The 25,181-nt window shown below is 44.7% G+C and overlaps 1 protein-coding gene across 1 annotated transcript; it reads right to left on the bottom strand.

The window, feature by feature from the left end:
• Positions 1–15,504: 15,504 nt before the first annotated feature.
• Positions 15,505–24,897, bottom strand: Nps (neuropeptide S). Its single transcript, XM_076563050.1, has 3 exons — positions 24,855–24,897; positions 19,399–19,505; positions 15,505–15,725 (listed from the first exon to the last, which is right to left on the bottom strand). Exons 1-3 carry the CDS (start codon positions 24,895–24,897, stop codon positions 15,546–15,548), a joined length of 330 nt encoding a protein of 109 aa, XP_076419165.1. The 3' UTR covers positions 15,505–15,545.
• Positions 24,898–25,181: the final 284 nt, after the last annotated feature.

Here is a 25,181-nt window from a genome sequence, read left to right as displayed (position 1 = left end):
TTCTGTAACACGGTCATGTGACAATATCCTTGCCAACGTTCCAATTCTATTATGTCAAAAAGAATTGCCAATCAGGTATGGGGATAATGTTGTCCTCCCACTGAAAAACACCCAGAATACTCACAGCCTTGACCTCTCCATCTGGGTACGCCATTCCTTTCTTCTCCAAGGGACTGAACCTCCCACCCGACACTCTGCTGGCACCATCTGCACCTTCCTCATCTGGGACTGGATTTGAAGCCCACAGATAGACTCAAAGCCAGTGCTTGTACCCGGCAGACCCTCTGACTCCGGAGTACCGCAGGAAACACTGGGGGCGGGGCACAGAACACCTCCCGAGTCCGTGTTTCCCCACCTTCCTTGGACCCATGCCTTCTTATTCTCCTGGGATAACAAGCTCTGCCTGTGTTCAGTTTTATTTACAAGGGAATGTTGATCTAATTAGCATTGCGTTTAGGGTGATCTTTACTAATTTATATCGCAAAGCCCTCTTGCCCTCTTGCCCTAGAAAAGCAAAACCCTCCACACCCATGTGGGTGGAGAATGGGGGTCATCTCTCAAGGGTTACACAGCCAATTACAGGAAGATGAAGCTGGCAGCCTTGGATTTGTAGTTTCCAGCCTGTGAAAATCATTATTTGAGAATGAAATGTGTTCTGCTGATTTAATCAAGTAAGAATGCAAAGTCTGCCCCGAGGATAGGGAGGCCCGGCCAAGAGCAGCGGGCCTTGAACACTTTCCTATTGGATGGTTACTCCAATATTCTCATGGGCCAACCTCATAGGAGCTTGTAAAGATGCCTAACTAAGCCTAATGCATGTAACAAAAGCTGCCACCAGGGCTTTGTGACAAGGCCATCTGAGGGATCAGAGAATCCCAAATCCTCTAGTATTCATGCAATCGCCACCAGAGGAGAACAAGCTTCCAATATCCTTGAATGGATCTTGGATGCAGGAGCTTCTGCATTCTGGTGCTGGAAGACATTCAGCATTTGGCGTGCGGATGGTGAGTCTTAGCTTCAAACCATGAGGTAGTAGGTCAGGGACTGTGGGGGGCGGAGCAGCTGCTTTCAAATGCTCAAAGGGTGACTGTATCAAAGAAGTTAGCCCGCTTTAGTGAGTGGCCCTAGTCCAATAACTCAAACTGCCCCCGATAGGCAAAGGACTTTGGAATACAGCTGTAGAATGATTTTGTTCAACTCATGTGTTCCTGCTGGATAACCTGCTCAGGCCTAATATCTTACTCGCTCTTTCTGCATCTTATACTGGTTCTGTTAGAATGCGCAATGAGTTCCAGTGAATCACGTCATCATCTGAATCAGTTATCATTCTTAAGAAGAGGAAAGCCAGTGGCTACCAGTTAGAGACAAGGCAATTCCTAGATAATACAGTAGTTTAATTCATTAGTGCTTAACACACAACCTCACACCCAGCCTCAGTGACATGGCTCCAGATAATACTTCCAAGAAACTTTGAAAGAAGGTTGCGATTCACATCTTTTAGGCAAGGGAGATTGCAGTTTAGAGCCGTGGAGTAAATTGACCAAATGAATGTAAAAATTTAAACCCACAGCTTGGGATTCTGATCAGCTCCCCTGCCCCCAGCTGCTCCGGTTTCCCACATACCCTGTAGTAAGGGAAGATGTCCGTACCAGCCATGGAGGATGAAGGCTACAGGACAGGGAGAAGAAGCACATCTCATTCAAAGTCCCTGCCCACTGAGGTCCAAGGGTATGTGATTTAAGGTCATTTGCTTCTGAGGGGTCCACACAGCTGCCTACAAAGCTTCTCACTAGCACAGCAGCCAAACCTACAGGTGTCTAAGGCTTGGGAAGATCAAAGGAGTGTCTTCTAAAGTATGTTCTGAATAGCTGTACAATTCTCCTTTAATCCGAATTGTAAATTCTACAAACATAGCGTAGACCTCCCAAGTGTACCAGCAATGTGTGAACAGCTGGGCGAACTCCACCGTGGTGATAATTGACTGGCCTCACACAAGTCTGCTTTAGCCCAACGGGACCTGGAAGAATTTCTCTTGGCTTGTTAATGAGTGATCACGGGCAGTCCAAGAGCAGGCTAAATCTTAAGACCAGTGCTGTGAAGACAGGGGGGAGGGCTATGTATATCTCTATGGGCTCATGTCCAGAGTCCCGTGCAGAACTGAAACCATGTGTTAAGCCAGTGAGACCTGTGTGTTCAGGGAGCTCAATGGTCTTATTGCCTTCCTCTCCCTCCCTTCCTCACTTCTGTCTTCCTCCCTCCCTTTCTTGTCTGCCTTTCTTTTCTCTCTTCCTCCTTCCTTCCTTCCTTCTTTCTCTCTCTCCTTCCTTCCCTTCTTCCCTCACCCCCTCCATTCCTTCCTTCCTATCTGCTTTCCTCTCTTCCTCCTTCCCTCCCTCCCCTCTTTCCTCTTCTTCTCTCCCTTCTTGCCTCCTTCCCTGCAGTTCTTCCCCTCCCTCCTCCTTCTTTCCACCCCTCCCCTCCTTTCTTTCTCCCTCCCTCTCTCACTCATTCATTCCTTTCCTTCTAGTCAGTTAATTTCTAGTCTTGTCACACTTACACACGGCATAGGTGAATGGGCCTGTCAGCCACACACGTTTTCTTGAAAGAATGGCTGCTCCCACTTTTCATTCCTGCTCATTCCTCCTTCTTCCTTCCCAGGAGCTGTAATAATGATTCAATTCATTAATGCCTAATCCAACCGCATTCAACACCTTCGGCTGATCAGTTTGATGTTCAGCTTCCCAATTCCAAACATAAACTTATATTCTTGCTCCGATTTTTCTGCTTGGGGAATTTTGTAGTTAAGTAGCTGTATATTATTTATGCATCATGATTTTGTAACAATATTCACAGGCAATACATTTTCCATAATAGATGTGTCTGAGACTAAAGGTTGCAATGTTAGAACATTCATGTATTTATAAGAGCCAAATAGTAAACAAAGCTATTTTAAGGATACAAAATAAGAGTATTACTTATTAAATAAGTCAATTATAATTGGTGTATCTTTTCATTGGTCTCAAAAGCTGGCATAGAATGTGCTCCTAGGAACATAAAATGATGCCCAGAGGAGCAAATGGAAACTTAGGACTAAGGATGAGCCTGTGAAGACTCTGGATACATTTGGCTATGAAGTTGCTCGATTTCCTAGTTGCAGGATTAAAGGAAAAGCCCTCAGAGTCTGCCCACTGTCTCTTGCTCATCTTGGAATCAGGTGAAGACTTGCTCCCCTAGGCTAGTGGCACTGGACTCCATCCTCCCTCAAAAGAAGGATAGAACATGTGTGCAAAGGAGGAGGACCTCAGGAACATCATGAGGATGACACTGTCATCCAGTCTCTCAGATCACTTGTGCTGGCTAGTCTTATATCTTCTTACTATTTCTTCCTGGCATTTTACTGCTTTGTGGACAATGAAAGAGTCAGAGGAAGCCTGTCTCTGAAAGAAAGGCCATGGACAAAGGACAAGCTACCTTAAGAGGAGACTCCCATGGAGTACTCTGCTCTGCATGGCTGCATCCTCACAATGTCTGTCGACAACATGGTCTCATAGCTGCTAATCATGAGGGTGGCTCAGACACACATAAGGCTCATATAGGAGGCTCATTGCATCAATTGATATGTTGATAGGGGCAGCTTTGGGGAACAGTCAAGGTGCCAGGCCAGCCAGGATTCTCCCACCAAGGCTCTCGCTCAGAAAGGGCTCAGAAGTTGAGCTCCCTTCCTCCTGATCAGCTGCAGTGGCCCTGTGCCTGCTATGTGTGGGGTGCTCATCCAGAAAAGAGCAGGGGTGCGATACTGAGAAAGAATAGTGGTACATTTTCCACACAGAGCCTACCTGGAACTGGGCCCTCATTCAGGGGCCTTGGAGGCTTACTTATGCTCATAACTCCATCACTGTGGCAAATCTTCTATCCATGAAGTTCTGTTGGTTTGCTCTGGTGACATGTCATCAAAGGAGTCTCAAGTTGTCTTCCCACCCAACCCAACAAATGTCAATTGTTGTTCTTCGGGACTACATGTGTGGGTTCCCCCTGGTCCTTTCTCCCGGATCAGAAGCCAGTAGTTATCATATTCTCTGGGGCATTGCTTGTTTCTCAAAGCTCATGTCAAGTGGTGCATCAATTAGAGTAAAGAAAAGAGTGTGTCCTCTGAATGAAACCCACAGAGAATGTCTGTCTGATCCAGGACTGGCAAGAGTCCCCTTTGATGAGCAGTCAAGTCCCTTGGGAACTTCCTCTTGGTCCCCTCAAAGACTCTTGATTGATCATGATGACACTGAGGAAGACACGTCATGTTTCTCCCTTCATTGCTCCACCAACTTTTGTAGCTCACACACTATGTTCACATGCCTCCTGCTCAAGGTAGTTGTATGGAGACTGGATGTGCATTCTTATCTTCTTCCATCTCTTCCCCTTTTGTCTTTAAATGCAGTGACACATAGTAGGAGAGGCACCCAACAGATTTCCACCCAATAATTGATGACCAAAGGTCGTTCTTCATCAAAAGTCTGATCACCGTGTATTCAGCCAATATTCCTGATACCCGTTTGTGTGGAAGGTAAGGGTCAAGTTCATGATGATATTCAAGGAGCCAGAATGATTATACTGTGAGGGTTTATATTAATAGCTTCTCCTACTTTAGTATCTAAGCCTGTTACATCACAACTAAGACAGTCATGACAAAGCCAATCCATGGCTGCAAAGGCTGAAGCTGCAGCCTCACAAGACTTAGGACTGGAGGGTTCATATTTGCAAAGAGATGCTGTGTGTGGACAAGGCAGGGTTTGGTAATGGTGTGCTGAGTTTTCTGTGTGTACACTTCTGCAAACTTGAGTGCCATCCTAAAATTAAATGTGGCAAAAGAAGCCTGCACACATAACTTAAACAAGAGAGTGTAGATGGAAATAAACATATGTCCCACACAGTCACTCCACACTGAGAACTCTAGAATACTTGTGGTTTTTTAAAATATATACAGTTTCATCTTACAATTGCTCTTTATTCTTTGGCAACAAAATAGCTTACTATAGAAGAAAGGAAGGAAAGGAGAATGAAGTAGATATTTTAAATGTATTTTGAAATTTTAGCATGTTTTCCTACCATCTGTGTGAGACCATTTTGCCAGGTAGGAAGACTTTCTTTCATCTCATTAAGCGAAATTATACTTTGAAAGTACTAAAGCTGTGGTAGCATGTATCAGGAGTATTTTCTTTGTGAATATATACAGGTGGATGGATATTCTAAAAGCAAATGATTTTTTTAAGTCAGAGATGCCTTATACATACATAATACCTACATACATAAAATTTCTACAACATGTGTTATATGGTATATCATATATATTTTGTGTAAAATGTATGCATATGGTTACATATTTTATATATATATTATATCCAATTGTTACAAGGGGTATTGGCAAGATCACAACAAAAGAAGCATCAGATTTAGTTCTTCAGAGAAATTCAAATACCGAGAAGCTTTTCTTTGTCCAGGGTTGCTACTGTAATGAATTCTTCTTGGACCAGGAAGTATTAGGGTCCCATGAGAAGCTGAAAGAGAAAACAGCATGGGAACTATACTCAGCAAATAAAGTCAATTTTAAGTCACTTGGGATTGCGGCTATAAATGGATTGTACCTACCTGACCTTCTGATTTCATCACACAATATTTGCAGAGAAGCCGAGTCATTGAGCCTGGATCATACAAGGTACAATGTTCACATAAAAATCCTCTCTCTTGTTCTATTTGATTGTGACTCCTGTGTGGGATGCTGGTAGCTTGTCTCTGTATCACACACAGCAACAGACAAGGTCATGGATGGTGGATATCAAGACTTTAGATTGTGAGTAGTTGCAGGATGATCAATAAAGAGAGAGCTGAGTTAGTTTGGAGGGCTCTGACAATGTCAGTGACCCCAGTACTACTGCTGTGCTGAGGACCATGCTCAAAGTTCTACACACACTGTTGATCTTCTGTCAGGCACTGGACTGAGTGTTTTATGTGCATCAACTCACTTAGTCTATAAACCCTGCGGAGTAGTTATTACCATTCATAGTTATTGTTTGAACTGCGGAGATGGCTCGGCAGTTAAAGCACCTGCTACCCAAGCAGCGTTTGTGAGGACAAGAGGTCAGACTCCCGGAACCTGCTTCCACATTGGGTGGGTATGGTAGCCCTTTCATAATGTTAGCACTCTCAAGAGGAGACAAGAGATCCCCAGAGCAAGCCAGAGCACTAAATTAGCTCTATCAGTGAGCTCTGGGTTCACCTGAGTGACCCTGCCTCAGTGAATAAGGTGGAGAGTGATCAAAGAAAATTCCCCAATGTTAGCCTCAGGCTGTCATATGCACATGCGCACGTGTGTGCACACAGACATGTAGACATGCATACACAAATGCACACACATATACAGACACATGAAAATAAAAGCTGCTGTTTTTACATTTTGCAAAATAAAGAACTCAGTCTTGGAGAGGGGACCCACTCAAGGCTGCCAGCTAGTAAATGATGAGCTGCTGTTACCAGTGAACTCATAGCACCAGAACCCACAAACCAGACAGAATCTAGATGAAAGCCTACATGTTGCAAATTGACCTGATGACCAAAAGGAACCACCTCTCTATACTCATGCAATCCTGTGCTTTAAAGGGGAGATGCCAGCCGGGCGGTGGTGGCGCACGCCTTTAATCCCAGCACTCGGGAGGCAGAGCCAGGCGGATCTCTGTGAGTTTGAGGCCAGCCTGGGCTACCAAGTGAGCTCCAGGAAAGGTGCAAAGCTACGCAGAGAAACCCTGTCTCAAAAAACCAAAAAAAAAAAAAAAAAAAAAAAGGGGGAGATGCCAATCGTAGCTCCTCCCACCTGGCACAAGTTGCTGCTTCTGAAATGGAAATCTTAAGTGGACAGCAGGTAGTGCATTTAAATGTCTCAAATGTTATTGTAAAAAAAAAAAAAGGAAGGAGTGAGGGAAGGAAGGAATGAAAAGGAAAGAAAGGAAAAGAAGATAGTCTTCATAATCAACTGATTTTAAGATTTGCTGGTGAAAGCAAAAGAGCCCTGGGCTACCCGCCTTTTGTCAAATTCTTATAGAATCCGAGGTTTCTGGGATCTTGGACATATTCTCCATGGCAAGTTCATGCATAATTCTCTGGAAATCCAGCGCAAAAGCACTATCTAAAAATCAGGTAGTGAGGTTGTGCTTATCTTGAGAGCCCACTGAATACTAAATAATCAGTTGTGTGTCCTGGCTTATTTCTGCGGAGCTCAGTTACATTGCAAACACCTCTCTGCCTGCATCCCAGAACTACAAAGATTAGTTCCAATATGGGTGGGAAAGGTCTTTGCTGTCCTTATTCAGATGGAAGTGATGATGATGATGATGATGATGATGATGATGATGATGATGATGATAACCATAAAGTAAAACACGTTAAAAGCTCTCATTCGATGCCCCCTTCCCATCTCCTGGGGATGCTGCCTTCTTCCTGCTCTCTGGCAGGAGTTTTAAAGCAAAGATGCACAGCCTTGATTATCTCTCTCTGCTCCCGATCGCTGGCAGGGAAGTACTCTGTGCACACAGGAGATGGAGTGTGCTCTGTAGGCTTTCACAGTCATCATTCCCTGGGAATATATTAGTATTCCCTCCACACCAAGAAAAGGATGACGCCTCCCACCTACAAAGAAGGCAGCTTCCTCTTAATTTTGTTCGTGGAAGGCTTTATGTAATGCTCCTAGTAAAACAACACCCCGAGGCAGGTCCCTGAGCAAGGGAAACATGGCTGAGATAGGACAGAACATCAAAGGAGAAGCCAGACCATTGGAGGCAGGGCTGGCATGGGACTTCAGTTGAAATAAAGGACTGTGAGGCTCTCTCAAAGCCAGTAGAGCTGGGAGAACCCTCTTTGCCTGCTGCAGAGCCCTCTGCTCAAAGCTGTTCAAGATAAAAAGATAAGACACTGGGTCACATCAAGTAATCGGTAAGAGGAGGTGAGACTTCACATATGAAGAGCTCCAGGACTCCAGCCCATGTCTTCAGAGACTGCTCTCTCCCTGTATTCCCACTGTCACTCCCTATTGTCCAACTTTTCCTCATTCGTCCTTGTCCTCACAGCTGCAACATATTGGGGAAAAGAATCTTTCTTTCTGACAGGCTCAGCCTAAGTCCAGACTTCACACCTTCATCCTTGCACCCATGCCTATGAGGGAGATGTGGTGGGCCGACTGGTCACAGTAAGGTGACACAGAAACCCTAGGACCCAGAGTCTCCAGCATCTCTTCATTATTCAGCACTGTAGGGTTTCTCTCAAGTTTTTCTTGGTCTGTGCCACCCTGGCTGTCCACATTGTCAAAACAGAGACCTCCAACCCCTGCAAAACAAACAAAAGGAGCTCCTCACTGAACTTCCCATGGCAAAGGCATCCACATCTTGCTTGGTAGAGACTCCAAGGCGGACCGTGGAGGGAGGCTGCGGTGGGGAAGAGGGGGTCTTCAGGGGCACTCTAGACGGAGAGCATTGGTGTGGAGGAGCCAGAGGCGGACTAGCTTCAGGTGATCAGAGTGCACACTTGGCTTTCTCTTCTGCTCTGGGTTGGAAATGGGGCAGCACCGCCAGTTATTGATCATGACTTACTGTTTGGAGCTGATTGCCGCAGAGATTGGCTTCCCTCGTGCTGGCTGATTTGGAGATGAAGGTCTGTGTGGCTAGGTAACAACATGACCATCACCTAATTCTACGTTCAGCAACTCAGTGAGCTTCAGTTGATCTATGATTTTCAAATACAGGGCTTCTCCTTGGGGAATCAGCCATGCTGGCACCATAGTAGGCTAGAACTTTCCTTGGGGCAATATTTGGGATAATTTCCACTTTGCATGTCTGTCATCAACAGCCATTATCTGCCTCCAGTTCCCCAACGACGTTGTTTATGATTGTGAATTAGACACCCACTTCTTCTAGTCAACAGCACTCCAGGCGGTCAGTGATGCCCCTGAGTGTGTAGCATCTCTTATTTTACTTTTTCCTTTCTGAGATGCTATTGTGCTATCACTTTTAGCTCATATTTTTATGGGCAAGGGAACTGAGGCTGGCAAGATCTGGAAACCTGCCTGTGGTTTGCTAACTGAAAGCCATTTGAGCTTGCATATACCTGACCGCAAAGTCAGTGCTTATAAACCCAAGGAAAGTGAGGTGCCTGTGACGCACATGCTCTGTCGTAGCACACCCCATGGGAGCCTGGGACAGAACTCTGCATCAGCTTGAGCTGCACATCTTACTTCAAGACTATAAAAAAGCCATAACCCATAATTCTTGTATGTACCTGGAGGATTTCCATCATGGTGGCAGGAAGCACGACTCCAGCTAATGTCATTTCTTGGCAGTGACCGTAAGTCACTCTGATAATTACCAAACTGCTTGTCCAAGGATGTGCAAAGTCGCGCTGTGGACATGAGCACAAAGCTCCCGGTTCCCTGTGGGCGGCTTCTCCAGGAGCCTGGTAGCCAGGTGCACAGCACACTGCTCTGTGACTTCTGACTTTGGAGTATGAGTGGAATCCAGTCGTTTTCTACTTATCCCTGTAGTGCCTCCTCAGGGGATACATTTCACCTCGGCTAATGCTTCCTGGACCTCCTCCCACTGTGTCATTTCCTCCTGTGCCCTCAGCTGTCCTTTCTGTTCTTTATTCCTTACTGTCTCTACTGGCCCCTACCTGAAGCCAGCTTTTCCTCACAGCCCGTGAGAATAAAAAGATGTCGAATGCTGTAGGAATCCTGCTGTCTTCCCAGAGTCCAGGAGAGTCAGAGGAAGAGCAGGGGAGTGAGGGGTGGGAAGAAGGGGGGGGGGTAGGGGAAGGGAGAGAGAGGTCATGAATTCCTCTGTCATTCCAAGTGCCCTCAGCACCTTGGATATTGCCCAGTGTCCCTGCTAAGGACCTGACAAGTCATATTACAGCTGAGCTGTTTCTGCCAGCTGTGGCAGTGCATTTTTTTTTTTCTAACGGCATCCAGGAGGTGGAGGCAATCGAATCTGTATGAGTTCAAGGCCAGCCTGGTTTACACAGCAAGTTCCCAACCAGCCAGGGCCATACAGTGAGACCCTGTCTAAAAGCAAACAAACAAAAGAAGCCTCCCACCAGCCTGGCTAGTCTGAGGACACAATGGGAGCCAGCATGAAGGGAAGGTAGTGTGTGTCCCTGGGTGTCCTTCCTGTAGTGATTAACTTCTACTGTAGTTAGAACTGGCCAGTTATAAAGTCAGCAAGGCCAAAAACACAGGCTGCCGGCAACCTTCCAGTGCTTCCCTGTGTCCCTCACAGGAAAAGCGACAGTCTTTCGAGACCCTTCAGAGACCCTCTTGCCCCTCTGGTTTCTGTGTACTTTCTGCTTTTTAATCTCCCCTGTAGGCACCTTCACTAACAACTATACCTGAAATTGCCCTCTTGCTCCTACCCCACAATCCTCCTGCTGTGAACCCTACTGCTCCTTTCTACTGTCATCTAAGATACTACTTACATCTACATAATTGAAAATAATCATATGTATACATATACACGCTATCTGAATATATGTACTATTTCATGTGTGTATTGAATATAATCCTCCCTCTGTCAACCCTATTGCTCCTTTTACCATCATCTAAGATACTACCTACATCTACATAAATGAAAATAATCATATATATATATATTTATACACATATATGCTATCTGAATACATGTACTATTTCTTGTATGCATTGAATATAATCTACATATATGTACATGTTAAGTAAGATCTACTAACCTATTACATTAGTTTCCCTACCAGTAATGCTAGATACATAATAATTATTAATTTCCCTGACTGATTCCTGCCAGTTGGTCTGTTTTACAGGGTGCACCTTGCTCTATGCTATTTTACGTGTATGTTACATACATCTCCACTTTGTCTAAGAGTTTTTTTATTTATTTTCTTCCCCTCTGCATTTTCAGTGTCTGGAACACTGTGTCTGAGTACAGTACAAGCTCAGCAAATGTTTTTGAGCAAATGAATTATCAGTAAATGAAAAACAACCTGGTAAGATTTGTGATACCAGCTCTGACTTGTGCTGGGGAAGCTCAGCGTTAGAAGAATTCTAGAAGCTTGGGTGATGTGAGAAAATTGAGGACGTGTGGCCATGGGCTTTGAGGGCCGCAGCCTGAGGTCAGTTCTTGGCTCTCCTGCCTCCCTTGTCAGCTTTATGCTTAACTCCTCCACATCAGCATCCTCTCTCCGTAGATACCTGTGGCTCCCGCTGGCTCTTGTTTCTCCAAGCCACTAAAATTCTCCAGTAGAACATGAAACTCAATTCTGTTCAGGTAAGTCAGAAGGAAATATGTAACAACTCATTCATCTTGTGGGATGTTTATGTCCCAAGGGCTTCCAGAGCCTTCAGCTAGACAAACAAAATGCTAGCCTCCACCAACACCCTTGGTGATGAGGGGGGTGAAGGGTCACCAGTACCTTATTATCTCCACCTTGTCACACCAGGCATACAGCTTCTAGAGTAGTGGCCTTGCATGCCTCAGTGACCAAAACCAGTTCACTGTGTCAGGCTCACATTCCCCTAAGGTTTAAGTGACCTTCCTTAGCCACCTCTTTGGTAACTCAAAATATTGTTTTGTTGAAAACACTTCATTCCTGGAATCTGGGAAAGAAGTGTATAACTTTTCTCCTGAAAGAGAACTCCCTATCTGCCCATGTGCAATCTCCTCTGGTCCTTTGGTAGTAAACACTTCTTCATAGTTTCCCCCTTCTCCAAGGTTTAAATATTTTACGTTCAGAAGTGGCAAGGGAAATTTTCCAGGTATGTTTTTGGTGTTTTATTATTCCAACCCACATTAATGGAAACAGTAGAGAATTGGGGAGGCTCTCCCCTGAAGTAGTCTTACTTTTCTCACACACAAGGAGCCTCATTCACACCACACATGGACGCAGCAATCTGCTTCCTGCCATTAGGCTGTAAATATCAGCCGTGAGGTCATCTCGTTAACTTCTCCGTCAATAATTCTGGGAAGACACGAAGCATCCAGCTCCCTGACACACTCCAGCCAGGCTTTCTACATTTTACTGGAAGTGCTTACCATGGTGACCGTCAGGGCTCCGAGTGCCGCAGAGCCTATGACCGTCACTGAAGGCAGATCTCTGGCTGTGTGGATGTTCTGAGAGTAGAGATGTCACTGCCCGAGGCTTTAGATTTCTGAAGCCACTGCCTCAGACTCAGTGACAGAAAACAAAGGGCAAAGAAAGGGTGGTGAGTCCTGGCTGCCCTGGGACTCCTTCCTCCCCATTGTACCCGCTGACAGTAGACTAGGAGGGCTGCATCCACTTTGAAGGCTCTGTTTATTGTTTTAAAATATTTTAAAAATCTCAACAGTTTCAGCGCATTCCAGGACCTCAGAGGGAAGGGAACCTAGTGCGAATGATGAAGAGAGGAGATGGTACCACGGACACACACCAAGTCCTTCCATGCCTCAGGCTAATGTCTCCTTTCAACACCTTCGGGAAGGCTTCTGAGAGCAGAAATGACAGCTGAAGGGCTGAAGAGCCCGTCATGGACTGGTGCACCCTTCACACAGCTGCTGGCTGGAGGAAGGCCCCGTGGAAACTATGGACACCATTGTGGTTGTGACGGAGTGAGCTCCAGGCTCATGGACAGGAGGGGGGTCAGCTAGGGGACCAGTCCTGCGTTTGTTAGCTCTGTGTTTCATCATCACTCTGCACTGCCCTTCCTTGTCATGGGGATGATCAGAGGTCATGACTATAGCAGGTCCCAAAGCTGTGCCCTTGAGGATGGGTTAGCCCTCACTTCAACTGCCTCTGCATGTGTGTTTGTGTGTGCATGCGTGTGTGTGCTGTATATGTGGGTATGTGTGTGATGTGAATGTGCATGTGGTGTGTGTGTGTGTGTGTGTGTGTGTGTGTGTGTATGGTATATGTGTCGGGTGTGTATGTATATGAGATATATGTACATGTATGTGGTATTTGTATGTGTATGTGGTATATATGTTTGTGTGTAAGCTCTCCAAGCATGTGTATGAGTGTTTGTATATATATGTGTATTTAGGGGGACAGAAATAAGGAGTGGGTGGGGACCTTAGAAAGGGAGTGTAGATTTTCTAAGAATGTTTCCAAACTGAGGCTAGAGTGACCACTTACTGCTCTTGCAGAGAACCAGAGTTTGGCTCCCAGAACCTACACCAGCTCACAAAGGTCTCTAACTCCAGCTGCAGGAGGTCTGGCATCCTCTCTAGCCTTATAGCCCCCCTCACTCAGACGCACACACCACAGGCAGAGGCAGACACTTATACAGAAATAAAAATTAATCTAGAAATAATTGTTTCAAATGATCAGAAACTCCATATGTCCCCTGTTACAATATGTAATGTGTATTAATCAAAATCACAGCCCAGAAGGTGAAGGTGTCCTTTTCCATCCAAGGAACCAAGGGAGAGCACACCCAGTATCATGGCATGTGTGCTGTTGTCCTCCTCCCCAGTGGTCTTTCTCTGGGTCCCCCTGGCACAGCCCTTCAGCAGGGGACCCTGCACAGCTGGTTCAATGGATGGGACCAGCAATGGACACCTGACCAAAAGGAACGCAAAGAGAAGGCCCAGGTATTAGGCACTGGAGTGGGGAGGTCACAGAGTGATGCAAAGCTTGGACAGATAGACATCACAGGAGAGCACAGTCTTCACACCATTGGGTCCACCAGAAGGGACAAGGGACAGTTGGTCTCAGGTGGGTACACGTAGCAGCACACAAGACCTCCCATTCTCGCATGCTCCCTCTGTGCGTCTCAAATGTGTCTCCTTGAGGTTCCTGGAACCTGAAAAACCCCTTTTGCAGGCATACACATTGTCACGTCACTCCAATCTGAACTACTTCCTGTGTCTCTGGACAGCAAGAGTAAAGTGAACACACACAAACCAGGGAGTTGCTTGCTTGTACAATAGGCATGGCCAAGCACCGGAGAGCCTTGCAAAGCCTGCTGTTTTCAGGCCAATGCTTAGACCCTTCTCCAATCTGGAGGCTGCTGCACTCATGGAAAACATGTTGAGCAGACCTGCCTGGCCACTGTGGGACCCACTCACTATGAGCTCTGGTTCCTGAAGACTGTTTTCTATCTGAAGCTGGTGACCAACGACAGGGTCCTTCTTTGACTTTCAAAGATGGCCGTGTGAAACCTGTGTGAAGCATTCAGAGAACACGTGCAGCGTGTTCCCGAGTCTGACATGTGCGAACATGCTCATTCTCTTTACACTTTGGAAGCAACTCTTCATCCTCAACCAATGTCTGCCTGCTCCATTGCTCTGTGAATGTGTGTGTGTGTGTGTGTGTGTGTGTGTGTGTGTGTGTGTGTGTGTGTACATGTGTGTATGTGCATGCATGCCCTTATGGAGGTAGGAAATAGACACCGGGCTTCTTCCTCTATTGCTCTCTTCCTTATTTTTTGAGGCAGGGTCTCTGACTGAGCTTGGAGCTCTCGCATCTGGCTAGACTCTCTGGCCAGTAAGCCCCAATTATCCTCCCTCCTCTGCCTCCTCAGCACTGAGATTACAAGCATGCATTCCCACCTCTGGCTCTTAATATGGTTCCAGGGATCCAAATCCATCAGCATTTTACCCACTGAGCCTCCACCACCAGCCCTGCATTGCCCTTTCTTTTTTTCTTTCCTCCTCCTCCTCCTCCTTTCCTTCCTCCTCCTCCTCCTCTTCTTCTTCTTTTTATTTTTAAGCATCTTTTCAGGGAAGAGTGCTTGGCCTGATCTGGCAAGGGTGGGGGTGGGGATCATCCACCAGGAAGGTTTTGGAAAATGTACCCCCTACCACACAAGCACCAGTCAGCTCTCTGGTTATCACCATTATGACTGGCAGTGTCTCATGTTTTAAGATTTTAAAAGTCAAGACAAAACAAATATTCCAAGACAAAACAAGCCATTGTCTTTATATATATTTGGAATCAGAAAAAGAGGTAGGGGGTGAGGAACAGACCCAGAGGACCCTGGGGGGTTACTTGTTGCAGGTACCAATTAATCAACTGGTAGATCCAGCTGCACGATTCATCTTCACGCTGGAATGCCACGAGACTCTTAGAAACAGAAGCAGCGCAACCAGCAAGAATGGGCTCAGCTGAGTCATTTGAGGAAATCATATTTTAAGGGAGAAATAGCATATACCTACCACTGCATTTGGTGTTACAGCACAGCAAGATAGCAAAAGAAGAATCACACAAATATGACAAAAACGCCCATGCGTTGCGACCAACTCAAGATCAAAGCCAGCGTGTCCCTCTGCAGTTGGGGAAGTAACTAGCTAAGCACAGAAATCATTTTCCACTCACAGGTGGAAGTTTGAGACAGGTCTGCATTTTTCCCCCCCAAAACTTAATTTACTTGGAGCCGGTTAGGATAAGAGGGCCTCGTCTGAGGATGAGGAAGGAAGCAACAGCTCATGGTAAGATACAACCGCTTTTTAGCACATCAGTCACACTCTACATAGCTTGAGATTAATTCCCAGAGTCCTTTGCACACTTATTCATTGCTTTGCTCTTCGAAATGAAGTTTTTTTCACCCCTGAGCCAACTCCGTTGCGAAAGGACCTTTTCATCGATGTCTTCTCCAAAATTGGCTTTAGAAAAGCTAGTCCGTCGTTCCCCTCCAGCCTGGTTGGGCAGCTGCTCAGTAGGATGAGAAAATAATCAGGTTTCCCAGTCACCTGGTGATTTAGATGGGGAGGAAGGAGAGGATACAGCTTCTGGGTTAAAAGTTTATTTCAACAGCAACGATTTTCAAAACCTTTATGACTATGAAGTCACTATATGTCTCACCTTCTTAACAGTGAGAAACATTGTTGAAACACAACATGTACTCAATGTAGACAGCATCTGGGTTGCAGTTGGCTTGTCTACTTTTTATTCTGACATTCGACATTGACACTGTATATAGTCCACATAATGATCACGTTGCCTTTATTTAATAAGGAATGTTTCAGGGCTCTGATTAGTCCTGGGAATGCTACTGAAAATTTCCTCAAGGGCTAGGAATATGGCTCAGTTGGTAGGGTACTGGCTAGCATACTCAAAGTCCTTGGTTCGAGCCCCAGCACTGTATAAATTGGGTATGGTGGCATACACTTGAAATCTCAGCACTTGGAAGGTGGAGAGAAGGGGATAAGAAGTTTAAGATCAGGGCTGGAGAGATTACCCAGTGGTTAAGAACACTGGCTGCTCTTCCAGAGGACTTGAGTTCAATTCCCAGCATCCACATGGCAGCTCACAACTGTCTGTAATTCCAGGGTACCCAAAACCCTCATAAGACATAAATAAAAATAAATCATTAAAATTTTTTTTTAAAAGTTTAAGGTCATTTTTGGCTACTTAAAACTTAAAATAAAAAAGCTCACTAAAATTGAATGAGTTTTAGGCCAGCCTGGGCTGCATGACAGCCTCTCGCAAAAGTTTCTATTGTCCTAAGCATGTAAGGAAACCTGCTGCTTTATAAGCTAGTTTTAAAATTAAATTAACTAAAAGAAATTCCCCCTGGCAAAATTCACCCAGTGTGACTCAACTCTAAGTTTGTCAAAGCACTGGACTTCCTTCTGGGCTGTCTATGGCTGCCCACTAAGGTTTCCAGAAAGCGGTACCATTGAGTGACCCTGGCATCTTCACCTTCGGCTGTGGTTCCAGTCCTCACCGTGGCTCAAGGCCTGGGTAGCACATCACAGGGCTGGAGTGCTGCGTGGTGGAAGAAACCGATCCAGAACCCCAGAGCTCAAATGGGGCCCAGAGAAGCTGCGGTCCAGTCCCACACTGTGTGGAAGAGGAGGCAAACACCAGAGCCAGGGCCACCTCCGGTCACAGCTGCTGAGACCTAGAGGCAGCAGTGATCCAGGCCTCTGGTGGGAGCTGCTGACATTTGCCAGCTCTCTCTCCCTTCATAGCTTCAAAAGAAGTCTAATAACTGGCAAGGTGCTAACCAAATCCTGTCCTTGATACAGCAGTGACCTTGGTAAAGCCTTCTCTGAGTGACACACTTCCTGAGCCTCCTCCCTGCAAAGAAAAGAGCTGTGGGCAGCCAGCACCACCGGCTCCCTGGTTCTCGGTGAGGAGAGCACATGCTTGCAGATGGTGCTGTTTACCGGCTGCTGACTCCAGGCCCTGGCTTCTCAGTTCCAGTAAAACAAGAGCTAAAGCATTTTACTAGAAATGAAGAGACAGCACGAAGTAAAAAGTACAAAAGCTTACACCTTTTGCTGTTTGATGTAGAAGACAAGTTTGCCTTGAATTACTCTGTTTGGGTGTTGGGATGAAGCTTGCAATCCATCCAACTCCCTGGAACTCTTTGCCCTGGCTGGGTGAATGACTGGTCTCCAGTGCTCAGAGCTCCCAAGCAAATCTTCCCAATGGCCCCTGGGGGAAAGAAGATGTTCTTCTCCCCCCCTCACTCTGTGTGTGTGTGTGTGTGTGTCTGTCTGTCTGTCTATCTGTCTTTCTCTCTGTCTCTCTTCCCTCTATCTCTCTTTATTTGTGTTTCTGTCTCTCTCTGTCTCTGTCTCTGTCTCTGTCTGTCTGCCTGTCTCTGTGTGTGTGTGTGTCTGTCTGTCTTTCTCTCTCTGTCTCTCTCCCCTCTATCTGTCTTTCTTTGTGTTTCTGTCTCTCTGTCTCTCTGTCTCTCTGTCTCTCTGTCTCTCTCTCTGTCTCTCTCTCTCTCTCTCTCTCTGTTGTTGTTGCTTTCTGTTTGATCTGGGAATAGTCAAAGATGGTTTCATAAATATTGGTTATGGTAAAAAACAATAAAAAATTCCCCCTGTGTTAACATGATAGATAAATGCTTCCTATTTTAAATCTCCAGCAGGAGGACCTATGCGTCATTGCAGAAAGGAAGCAACTGACTTTTTCCAGAAATGCTCATGATGCTGCTTCTATCCCACAAAAGAAAAGTGCCAGTGCTGGTTATGAGACCCTTAAGACTTCCTAAAAAGACCTCAGCGTACTGGGCTGATCTGAAAGGAGCTGGGCCAACCCATCATCAGGATACCACTGTGCTCTTGCCTAGCTGAAGGGCTCCATGAAGCTCTAAATAAGAGGCTGAAATCCTATGTGATTAGACTACATCATCACTCACCCCAAACAGTCAGGTTGCCATGAATACCATGCACGGCATTACTGCCTGAAAGGGCTGTAACGAGAACAGCATCCTCATGAGCAAAGCTAGAAATATACGGGCAACACAGTAAAAAGAGAAACACTGCCTTACAGCCCAGGAGGTCTCTGCATACTTCAGAAGAAAGAATTCTTAATTTAAAAACAGCTACGGACAAGTGCCTCTTGTTCAGAAGTGCTGTGAGCAAACCTTTAGGGCTAAAGACTAGAAAGCAACAGGAAGACACTTGAGAAGATATGCCCATTTACGGCTTGTGAGTCCCCCACTTGATCAATGCCATGTCTTAAAAGATCAATGAGTAAATTAGTGTCGAATGCTCGTAGGAGGGAAAGGCAGAAGAGAGGCTGTAGTCAGTAAACAGGAAATAGAAAAATGACAGATGCGGAGATCAATGAGAGGAACAGTTATATAAATAACTAGATCACAGTGCTTAAGGGAGTTGTCATTTGGAATTTCTGTGACCTCTCTTTATCCTAAAACTAGTTCCTCAAATTACGGTGAGCTCAGTAATCACACCATGACAGGTTAAATTTTAGTGAAGAAAGGTTAAAGTTCACAGTGTCATCAACAACCAAAGATATTTTAATATTGTAAGATAATAACATAAAAACAAGGACAAATGTTGTAGAAGGGACGTAAATGCCCCGAAGAAAGGCGATCATTTTTCTGGATGTCTTGAGCAGCTCCAGAAATATAGGTAGGACCTCCACCAATACTCTTGAATAAATACATGAGCAAATATTTGGGGCAATATTTTATTGGAATTTAACATGTTATCTACATTCTTCATCTGGAAAAAGAGCACACATTTTGGTAAAATTAGGAAATTTCTGCTTCCGAAAAATGGTACTGTGGGTTTTGTTTTGTTTTTGTAGAATTTCAATGCAAAATATTTACTCTGATTAAGAGTGTATGCGTGTGCAATAAATAAACTGTCATGGGCCAAAATATGAACATTTTATATTGGAACTGCCATCTCCACATGCAGGACACAACCATCAAATAATTCACAACAAATTACTACATTCCAGAATTATCTACTGTCTCATACAAATTTATATCCTACTAATCTCATGAATCTGTTTACACGTACTTTCCCCCTAAAGGTCTAAAAATAAAATAAATGATTTTTTTTTGTCATATGTTTCTTAAGATTCTCTTGAACTTGGGTACTCCGCCACCCCAACCATTGATCTGACCATCAGAAACAGCAGTGAGACCCTTACCTTGGAAGAGAAAACGGGGTAACACCAAAAGGTGTGCACCATGGACAGCGACAGAATCAAGATGAGGCTGAGTTTTACAGAGCTGGGGAGCAGAGAAGGCAGGATCTCTGGTTAAGTCGCACATAAGCAAATACAAGTTTAAGAAAATGCAAAAATTCAACATTCCTCTAGGCAGAAATAGGCAGTACTTTACCTAATCATTTTGGATTTTCTGAGATCTGCACAGAGGGGTTTTTATTGTCAAATTCCTCACGCTGGCTGTCTGATCCTCCTTGGGTGGCTCTTTTATATCAGAAAAGTTCAGAAGTAAAAATGTCACTGAGATCCATCCTGTATGACTGGTTGGCCTGGCTGTGGCCTTTTGTTCTTGTTAAGTAAGAAAAGGACAGTAACATGGAAGCTGTCGCTGAGTTACCGGGGGTTGACTTCATTCAAAGCTTGCCATTAAGAATGCCCTTCAAAGGCTCAGTCCCCCACGCAGCTTCCCTGTGACACAGGTGGCCAGAGGCCACAAAAGGAACTTTAAGAATTGTTTTTAGCTGGGATTTAAACACTTAGAAAGGATGACAGTGTTCCGTTGAATGTCAGAGTCCAATACAATTGAAATTACTGAGAGACTCGAGTGATCACACAATGATGCACAGATCAGACCTCTACACTCCATCTCCTTCCTTCAGGACTTCAACTGTCAAAGCAAAACAAATGGCACATCTGTTGTCTCTGGTCCCCAAGTCAAGGAATGACACTATGTTTGTCCTTTTCTGTAGACACCGTTGAAGTCCTGTGTCTAGACTTCTGTGATCCTCTACGTCCAACACTTCCTTTCCTTTCCAGGGACAGAACCTGACTGTCCCTATTCATCAGTGGGTGGTGGTGTTAAGAACTTGATTCAGGGGCATTAAGCAGGGACAGATGTTGCTGGGGGACACAATGGAAAGAAACAACAGGGAAGATACTTCTGCTATTGCTTCTGAAATGGTGCCAATGTTTTCATTATAATAGAAAGATGGAGATGCCAAAGTGCTCGCCACACAAGCATAAGGACCTGAGTTTGGACTCCTAGCAACCACATAAAAAAACAGGTCAGTGGTGCACTCTGTGACTATAGAGCTGGTGCACTGGAGACAAGAAGAACTCTGGAGCTCACTGTCCAGCCAGTCTAGATTAGTTGGTGAGCCTCTGGATGATGAGAGACCCCTTCTCACACACAAGTAACAAGTCAGTGAGTGACATTAACCTCAGACTTAAACATGCATATAGTGCATAAATGTGTGTGTGCACCCACATACACAACACACACACACACACACACACACACACACACACAGACACACACGCACACCAAGCAACTGAAGAAAATCTCTTCTTCCTCAAGATCCTCATTTTTGGAGGGCAAAGGTACCCTGAGTTTGGGACACAGCAACTTGTCACAGCTACATTCACTCCCTTTTCTTGGGAAATGTCCCTCTGTATGATTTTCAGGCAACTGTCAGTCATATAGTCCCAGTATGACTACCACAAGGACAAGGAGGTGACCCAGCTCCTGAGAGAACACAGATCATAGGACCAGAGCCAAGCCAGAGGCCTGGGGCAAGTATTCCAAACACCTTTGTTAAGAGTTTATTTTGAGGACATCACATAGGCACTGGGAGATAAAGAGAGCCCAAGGAATTGAGGACATATTTTCTCTTTTTGTTGTTCCTTAAGACCAGCTAAAACACACACACACACACACACACACACACACACACACACACACACACACACACCAATAAACCCCACAAAACAACAACAAAAACAGAATAGAGAAGAACGAGGTTATATCCAGCTGCAACCTTTTGTTGACTGATGAGCAATGGATTGGCTAGATCTGGGACAATTCTTAGTAGACCCAGCTGTGCTCAGGATTGTGGGCTCTCTTTACATGCAGTAAAGTTAGCACCAGAAGGAGGGCCAGTAGTATAGTGTGCTTAAGGATCATGTAAACGCCACATCACTTCCCTTCTTCTTTGACTTGGCAGGTGACTAGAGAGTTCTAAGGAAGGGCTAAACAGAGTTCTATTAGCTATGTGGAGTCCTAAAGACAAAGGACAATTCAATGCCATAACCCATGGATCTGTCTCTGATGCAGCTCAGCTCCTAGCACACTTTCAGACAGTCCCTCACCTCAAAACAGGTCACAGAAGACCCCTTTCCAAAGCATCTGCCCAAGACAAAAGGAAAGAGCTGCAGGAACTTCAGGGATGCTAAACAAAACCATCTCAGCTGAGTGCAGAATGCTAACCTCCCCTGTTGCCAGCTCTGGTAACACAAAACCCTTTTGTGAGTGTTTTTAGTACCCAATCTTAAATATACACACATGACCAAGACGGAGGTCCAATAAGCAAAGAACACTTACAGAGCTGTGCTGCAGTCAGGAGAAAGAGGATGGAGGACAGCCATACAAAAAAATTGTGAAATAATGAAAGAAACAAGCAATATGAAAAATGTAAAGGGGAAAAACTTAAAGAAAACAACTTGATACTCTCAGAAGAAAGACAGAATATTCTATACCGATGAAACAAGACAAGAAAGCTATATAAAAAGGAAAACTGCAGGCAACACATTATCTAATGAAAAAGAAAACTTACAAGTATTGGAAATGAAGGTTAACTAAATCTTCCAGACATTAGATTGAAAAGACAGAGGACAAAGTGTGTGGCGCTGAAAGAGTAAGGTCAGTGTGAGTCCCCACAGACATGATGGAAAGTCTAGAAAGGAGAGCAGAAGGGATGAGAAGGCAGAGAACCACGGATGAAATATCATTTCTCCCAAAGCTTTCCAAGTGGAAAGGACTCAGCATTGTCTAACGCAATGAGTTAAACTCAGCCCGTCCCAAAGCATACCACCAGAAAATTGGCTTCAATTAGCTTCTAAATATCAACAAAAACTCAACTCACAAATACTTGTGAACATCTCAAAAACAACACAGAGAATGTAGAAGGCAGTGAAACAATGCTTTCAAAGTTCTGGAAGAATTTCCAACTGCTATTTCCAATTTAGAATAGGAGTCCAATAACTCAGAACTAGCCAGAATTTATTCCTCTTCATTAACTGTAAGGCTATGATAATATTTTCACATGTTTAAATTTTCAAAACAATGCTTTCCATAAACATTGTCTTAGAAAGCTACTTCAGGTTCCACCAAAGTGCATACAACTATGAAGAAGAAGATGAGAGACAGCCGAGAGGTGAACCAAGGAGATGAAGGAAATTCCCAGATGGCAGTCAGGAGCCAGCTTTGAAAATCAACACTTTGTACTGAGTGCTTGCTGGGGTAGGTTACATGCACCTGGGCTGCACTCTGCAGCTCAGATCAGTGTCTTCATTGCAGCTCTGAGACAGCACGGTTACAACCCACTGTCTTCTACAACTGAGTCTCAGAGACGTGAAGCAACTTGCCCAAGGTCATGAAGCCAACGGAGGCGAGGGAAGCTATCACTCTACTTCTGTGAGACTTCACAGGCTGTCGACTCTTCCATGCATGGCTTTGATCATGGCTGAAATAGCCAGTACTTATGACAGTCAAGCCCTCACTTCCTAGCCAACATACACAACACACTGAAGTTTGATTATTTCAGTGTTGAAATCAAGTGTATTTATCCCAATAAAATATTTCAGATGTCTCCTCCCTCTAGCAATACTCTGTCCTTTCTCTAGATCTGATGTGCGTGTCCCCAGTTGTATCTGTATAAAAGACCTGGAGGACCACAGTCATATGGGCAGGGATAGAAGGCTTTGAAGGAGGCTTTTGCAAGAGGATAAAAGCCAAAGAATGACAAAATGCCTTGTAAGGAGAATTAGACCACTGGAGAATTAAAGATTGAGTTAGTGATGAGTCTATAGAAAACTAAACAAAAGAAAAAGAGAGAGAGAGAGAGATCCTCACTCAGGAAAAATGGTGCCACATGTGAAGGAAAATAGTAAGCTAACTACTTAACTCAACTAGGAGGAAATGCACCCAATTATAATGATGTTATTGCCAAGGGGCTTCTGACCCAAAAGTGACTTAACTGCACTGAAAGTTATTTCTCGCATGATCATGTGTCTGGTAAAGTGGATCAACTAATTTCTGTAGAGGGAACTCAAGATATAATGTTGAAAATGAAAATTCAAACCACACTATGTATTCAGAGATAAATACAGAGACAATCAGCTTTAAAAGGTTGAAAGTGGCGGCTCTGGAGGAGGAAACTGAACTGGAAATGGGCCATTATCATAAAGTGCTCCTTGGATGATTTGACTCTTTCAGTAGAGTCTACTGTTATCTGCGACATAAAAAGTAAAGCTTTGAGAGTTTACAACATTATGGACTAGTTACGACTGAACATGGCAGGGGTCATCTGTACTGCTGCGTAGAAAAACTTTGCCTGATTTAAAAGAAAAAAGGCCCATACCAGAAATCCAGACCTAGGAATGGAAAGGGAGAGAAAAGGAATAAAGGATGGGTGGACAGAAGGGGAAGGGAAGGAAGAAGAGACAGCTATCAGGAGATGGATGCAGATAAATGGAGAAAGATGGAAAGAGGTGAAAGGGTTGGTGTGGACAGATGCAGAGACAAAAAAGAATTTGAGCTATATGGAGAAGGAAATGAGGAAGTAGGTAAAAAGAGATGGTGAAGGGAGAAAAAACATGGGGAGAGAGGTGGAGGAGGGACAGAAGGAAGAGAGATTGAGGTTGGCAGACAGATAGATGGAGAAATAGACGGAAGTGAAATTGTACAGCTTTTGAACTTAAATGCTTGAAACTCGTTTTCCTTTGATATTTCATTTACACAAGGCAACTCTCCTCTTAATACGACTTAGCCATTTTAACTAGAATCATTTGGCTAACACACTGGCTCAGTACCTAAGAATAGCAGTCAACACTTTGTACTGAGTGCTTGCTGGGGTAGGTTGCATGCACCCAGGCTGCACTCTGCAGCTCAGATCAGTGTCTTCATTGCAGCTCTGAGACAGCACGGTTACAACCCACTGTCTTCTACAACTGAGTCTCAGAGACGTGAAGCAGCTTGCCCAAGGTCATGAAGCCAACGGAGGCGAGGGAAGCTATCACTCTACTTCTGTGAGACTTCACAGGCTGTCGACTCTTCCATGCATGGCTTTGATCATGGCTGAAATAGCCAGTACTTATGACAGTCAAGCCCTCACTTCCTAGCCAACATACACAACACACTGAAGTTTGATTATCTCAGTGTTGAAATCAAGTGCATTTGTTCCCAAGGAAAAGTTTCAGATGTCACCTCCTCCCATCAGTATCCCGTCCTTTCTCTAGATCTGGTGTGCATCTTGTCTCTTGTTCCCCTACTTCTCTAGGCCAGGCTAGCTCTGTAATTCTAGAATCTTTCCCCTACTTCTCCCCATTCCTTTTCCTCCTTCTTGTTCTTCAGACACTCCACAAGACACAACCCAAGACACCTTCAGCTTTAGCTTTGATGATATCGTCTGGATCCTCAGTCATGCTACCTTGCATGGCTTTGAAACAGTGCCCTTCTCTTTTACAAGCTTTATCCCAAAGATTTTCCTTTGGAGGACTCTCATACCTTCAAAGATATTATTAGGTCTTTTGTTGGTGTTTTGTTAACAACAACAATGAAAGTTATACTATTTGGAATAATAAAGCCCTTTTTGGTATCAGCAACCAGGGGTCTCTTAAGGTGAGTTGTTAGTAGACTGGACTTGCAAGGGAATTTGAGATCAACTTGCTCTCCATAAGCCTTTGTGATAACTGGGGCCTAACTTGTT

This window comes from Peromyscus maniculatus, chromosome 1 (assembly GCF_049852395.1).
Source record: "Peromyscus maniculatus bairdii isolate BWxNUB_F1_BW_parent chromosome 1, HU_Pman_BW_mat_3.1, whole genome shotgun sequence".
NCBI lineage: Eukaryota > Metazoa > Chordata > Mammalia > Rodentia > Cricetidae > Peromyscus > Peromyscus maniculatus.
This window is presented reverse-complemented; position numbering and strand designations above follow the sequence as displayed.

What these genes read in the sequence shown, in the direction of transcription:
- Nps (XM_076563050.1), bottom strand. Translation starts at nt 24,897, where the DNA reads ATGACTGAGGATCCAGACGATATCATCAAAGCTAAAGCTGAAG. An exon ending in CATCAAAGCTAAAGCTGAAG is followed by an intron (nt 19,506 to 24,854) that starts GTGTCTTGGGTT and finishes CGACTTAACCAG; the next exon opens with AGATCCTGCCTTCTCTGCTC. An exon ending in ACCCCGTTTTCTCTTCCAAG is followed by an intron (nt 15,726 to 19,398) that starts GTAAGGGTCTCA and finishes CTAAATCACCAG; the next exon opens with GTGACTGGGAAACCTGATTA.